Source organism: Pygoscelis adeliae, unplaced genomic scaffold (genome assembly GCF_000699105.1).
Source record: "Pygoscelis adeliae isolate BGI_AS28 unplaced genomic scaffold, ASM69910v1 Scaffold103, whole genome shotgun sequence".
NCBI lineage: Eukaryota > Metazoa > Chordata > Aves > Sphenisciformes > Spheniscidae > Pygoscelis > Pygoscelis adeliae.
Genome location: NW_008824723.1, coordinates 4,288,494 through 4,293,921, shown reverse-complemented (window position 1 = coordinate 4,293,921; position 5,428 = coordinate 4,288,494). Strand labels below are relative to the sequence as shown.

Sequence of the window (5,428 nt, the reverse complement as noted above, 5' to 3'; positions counted from 1 at the left end):
TGAACTGGTCTTATCTTATGTCAGCTCATCATATGGCTCTTAGTAGCCTGCACCAGAAAGGAGTTATCTCATGGGCTGAATTACTGCATTCTCTGTTTCATCTTGGAGCAAAGGTGGAAAGTGTCTGGGGGAAGCCGGCTGGTGCGGGGCACTCTGTCTCCAGTGAAACAGGGTAAGGTAGATAACAGGGAAAAAGCAGTAACCGCAGAGGTGGAATAATGACAAATGCACTGAGACTGAATAGTCTCAAATTCCTCCCTACTAAAAAATAAAAGGCTGAGAGGAGTAATGCTATAAGTCAGTAAAATCAGGAATGGTGAGAGGAAGATGAATTGGGAATGATTAGTCACTGTTTCTCATATTATAAGCATGATGCAGCACTCAAAGAAATGATAAGACTGTGAATTAAAGCAAACAAAAGGAAACATTTTTATCACTAGGTGCCTAATTAAATTGTAGAAATCTTTGTCAGTGAATGCCATGGGGGCCAAAGGTACAATTAACTTCAGAAAGGTATCAGAAAAAGCGGGCAGAGAGAGCATGCCATCTCCAGCTCAGAGGTGCTGTAAACCACAGGGTCCTGGAAGCCAGGAAGACGCAAGGATCATGCTAATCATGCCCTATTTCTCACAAGCTTTGCCGAGATGTCTATTACTGGCAAAGGTTAAACAAAACTTCAGCTGGAGCCAGGATATGCATTCTTATCTAATCATGGCATATAAATTGTAAATGAATTTCCTGTACTATCATAGAACAATACTCCAGATTCAGAAATACAGGAATATATAAAGCTGAAGTTTCTGCAGATGCATTTGGTTTGATATCAAATCTCACTTTCAAACCCACATGAATGTGAGGAGCGAGACCTGCAGATCTGAGGCACAGCATCTCAGTGAGATTAAGGAGTTTTGCTAAATGTTTTCTTTCTTCTACTAGGACAAGCAACACTTTGATTTTAGGGAGAATGATTATCAGACAATACTACAGAAATGCAACCTCTAGCTCACAATGTTCTGCAACCACAGATTGCCGGAGTGTTCAAGACTGTTTCGACAAAACATCACTGTATGCTTGCTTTATTTTTGTATTTGTATCTACTTTTTTATCCTTGTACTCCTACCTGGGCACTGTCTGTTGTCTGCTATCAGAGACAGGATCCTGAATGATGAACACTTGATCTGTCCTGGCATGGCTGTTCTGATGTTGTTATGATCCTGTAGGTATCACCCATAGCACTACGGTCCATAGCTGTCAGAGCCTGGACAGCTCTGCTGGGTGGGCAATGTGGCCACAGGGTCATGTAGCCCCCGCCTGCCCTATGGCTGGTTTGCCACTGGGAGAGAGGCGTGATCCTGCAAGACAGGGTGCACTCAGGGGGACTTCATCAGCACAGTGGCTGTGACGGGACCTTGGCAGGAATACGGGGAGCTGCAGTTTGCAGACTTTCAGCTGGTTCACTGTGCCCCGATGGCTTCGCTAGCTAAGGTAGCAGTCAGAGCAGTTTCACCCTACATACTGCTTATGAGGAATATTAGTGACTTCTGGACTTATTTTTCACTCTTGACCCCTTCACAAGTTTAAAAAAGGCAGAATGAAGAATTTGGCATGTCCAAAGAAGAGCAACAAAGCTGGTGAAGGGTCTAGAGAACAAGTCTTATGAGGAGCGGCTGAGGGAACTGGGGTTGTTTAGCCTGGAGAAAAGGAGGCTGAGGGGAGACCTCATCGCTCTCTACAACTACCTGAAAGGAGGTTGTAGCGAGGTGGGTGTCAGTCTCTTCTCCCAAGTAACAAGTGAAAGGACAAGAGGAAATGGCCTCAAGTTACACCAGGGGAGGTTTAGATTGGATATTAGGAAAAATTTCTTCACCAAAAGGTTTGTCAAGCACTGGAACAGGCTGCCCAGGGAAGTGGTGGAGTCACCATCCCTGGAGGTATTTAAAAGACGTGCAGACGTGGTGCTTAGGGACATGGTTTAATTTTGGACTTAGCAGTGTTAGGTTAATGGTTGGACTTGATGATCTCAATGGTCTTTTCCAAGCTAAATGATTCTATGATTCTATGATTATAAGTAGGAACTGAGAGGAGTTCACCTGAATTTGTAACATACTGGAGGGATGAGGTGTTGGATAAAGCTGCTGAAACTGCGGGTCTGTGTTCTGTCTCTAGTAGATGCAAATATTATGTTTCTTAGTTGGTTTCCCAAACAATCCTCACTTCAATGGTGTTGATGTGCTCTGCCTTAAAAACATACAGAGCACAAAGAGGTATCAATGAAAGACAAATAAGCCACTTCAATTTACACTGTCCAAGGATCCACTCCCATTTGGCTCTCTTAAGTTCATATTGTAAAGGAAGAAACTGTGACGCACTTTCTACAAGGAAAAAGAGTGCAGCTCTTACGTAGGCACTAGTGAAGAAAAGGTCTGTGTACACAGGCACAGGCTATGCAAGCATTTGGTTATCCTTTCAGCTTCCCCTGTTGAATGTTTTAGGATTCAGACTGTGCAAGCTTGTGCTTTGGCATCAGTTGAAAATGAATTTATTTAATATGGTCAATAACAACAGAATAACTATTATCACTGATATTAATTCTTAGCTAATTGACACTCTTTTTTTTCCTTAACATGGCTTTGTTCTCAAACTAAGCCATGGAACAAATCACAAAGTTGCTTTTACAGAAGAGGCAGTGAAAAAACAAATTGTTAATTATGTTTGTAATCATTCCTGACTACAGCCCTGTGAGTCAGTTCTTGGAAACATCATTTGTGGTTCAACTAGAGTTTAATGCCCCCAAAGACTGCATATTTCTTCCTCAAGGCAGAGAGAATTTTACACGTTTGATGCCTCTAATTAAGATCCAAGAGATTATTTTATGCAAACTTTCCTAATGGTTTAGTTTTACAGCCTACATGACTGCAGAGCAGTCATTCTCTCGCTCTCTCTCTTTCTCTTTTAAACAGATACTTTTGCTTCTCTTGTCTGATGAAATCCTATTTGTTGTTCGTTGCAGATAGCGGCTCAGGCAGTGTTATTTATGTGTATGAACACCGCAGGAATCTTCATTAGCTACCTATCAGACAGAGCACAACGTCAAGCCTTCCTGGAGACCAGAAGATGTGTAGAAGCCAGACTGAGACTAGAGACAGAAAATCAGCGACAGGTATTGGAGAAACAATCCTATTTTTGTATTAACTGGAATGATAATTGGACAAGACCGGGCTTTTGTAACCTCACTGACTTCAATGTGATGCCACCTGATTTGAGCAGGTTAAGTGAGTTTCATGCTGCTATTTTGCTAGTGTGTATCGATCTGATATGACATCTTAAAGATTTTCCTGGGAAACAGTATGAATAAAGAGTGGCTGTTCCTTGTCCTTTCCCATACAAGAAGAGGCCATCAAATGAAATAGCAGCTGGCAGGTGTTTAAAAATGGTTCTTTACACAAGAGGGGTTAAACTGGGGAACTTCACGTTTCAGAGCGTTTGAATACTAAAACTTGTATCAGTCAAGTGAAAATTAAGCAAGTTCATGGAGGAGAACTCTATCTAGGCAGAGAAAATACTAAAATATCACCTCTGTCTCACAGATGAATATTTGGAGCTGGGAGGCGACTGCAGGGAAGTATCACTGTATGCTTTCCCCGTTCTTAAACTATTCCCTAAAAATCTCCTTTTGGCCAGTATGCAACAGCATACTGGGCTAGGCGAACTTCCAATATGAGCAGGTATGGTTGATCTTAGATACATCATCCTTTCCAATCCAGAAAAAAAGGCATTGAATAAAAAGAAGTTTGCTGCTTATTATTTCGTACCAAGGCAGCAGAAATTAGATGTAGCATGCTATACGTATTTTGCATTCCCACTGAATATCAGAAGGTTCTCCTGCTGTTTAAAAACTTGCATTAAGATCAAAATACAGCCTGTACATATATATATGTTACACTGTTATTTCATTCTCAAAAGAACTTAGCCATTCATTTTGCCCTGTTGTATAGACACGTGTATTGCTTGTCAATTTTATTTCTTTTACTTCTTGAAAGCCCTGCTCTTATACAGAAATCTAGGAAGATGTCACATTCTAGACTTTACTGACCCAGTATGAATGCATGACTGCTGAGTACTGCAAGTTGCCTATGCCAGAACATCTCTCCAGCCATTGCTGACTGAAGAGGCTTTGAGGGATGCTATCTAGGATGCTCGGTTCTCATTTTAACTGTAGGAGTACATTTTTATGGCTTTTGGGTTTTTTGTGAGTTTGGGGTATTTTGCATTTCTCTTCTTGCGTAATCTTTTAAAAACTAATATTTTGTAAGCTTTACTTTGATCATTGTTTTGTAGAGTTCATTGTAAAAATCTTTATAAAACACTAGCAAAAGATTCCCCTGTTCCAGATGATTCAGAGGATTTTCCATTAGAATGATTTTATTTTCTCATGGAAAATGAAATTTCTACAAAGACAACTTTTTTTTGAGAAATTCAATTTTGCTGAAATTTTATTTCCTATTAGGAAAATGAAGACAGATTGTTTCCATCTGGGTGGGTTTAAGAAAAACCAGATTTTTTTTTGGTGAGGGGGGAAGTAGGGGTTGGATCTGAAATACTTGTTTCTAATCAGTCAGTGTTGAACTGTGCATTTTGTCTTGGCCCAGTGCCTTGCGAGGCTTCAGGGCTGAAGGCAGAACTTCCTGGAGAGTTACCTCACTGCAGTTGAGACTCACCTATAACCAAACAAAGTGGTGTGTCATAGGCATCATATGACTGGAAATGCATAAGGGAAAATGTATTCAGGCCAAGGAAAATGCCCACAAGAGAAAAATACAGACATCAGGACACCAAATGAAAGATCTCTTCTAAAATTCAATTTAATGATAAACTAACCCCAAATTTAGGAATAAAACATTTTGAAATATTTCCAATTAACACTGTTGGAAGTTTGAAACTGTGTTATTATGCACACCTATATATACATATATATTAAAAATACATATAATATACTTGTTAGTTTTTCATTTGTATTTGGGACAACAACAATAACAAAATATTCCAATACTGGAATGCCTTGGAGGAATGGAAAGCCTGTTTCCCTCAGTCTTCTATTCTTTCCCTTTGCCTCTGAAGTAGAGGCTCATTTAAGCAATTTCTAAACATATCTTCTTTAACAAGACCGGCAATGTCACATTTTAGATGACTGCTTTTCCTGAGCAGCTTGTTCATGCTCACTTGATCAATATCTGCAGGCAATAGTCCAGTGACTGCTAGCATTTTTCTATCTTGAAGACATATTTAATGATACAGTGGATCTGTAGTTCACAGGAATGTAAAAATCATATTACCTGTTAATTCATATCACATTTTAAAAAATAAGGATTAAATCCTGATGAATTTTCGTAAATTCATTCTATGACTTTCTAGAAAATACCTCTGATAT

General features: G+C 39.7%; 1 protein-coding gene across 1 annotated transcript in view; it reads left to right on the top strand.

Annotated features, from left to right (window-relative positions):
* The window catches only part of ADCY8 (adenylate cyclase 8 (brain)), a 134,670-nt gene that overhangs the window by 28,713 nt on the left and 100,529 nt on the right, over nucleotides 1–5,428 (top strand). Inside the window, 1 exon segment of the mRNA XM_009323358.1 lies at nucleotides 3,011–3,160. Within this exon segment, the coding sequence (XP_009321633.1) occupies nucleotides 3,011–3,160 (150 nt within the window).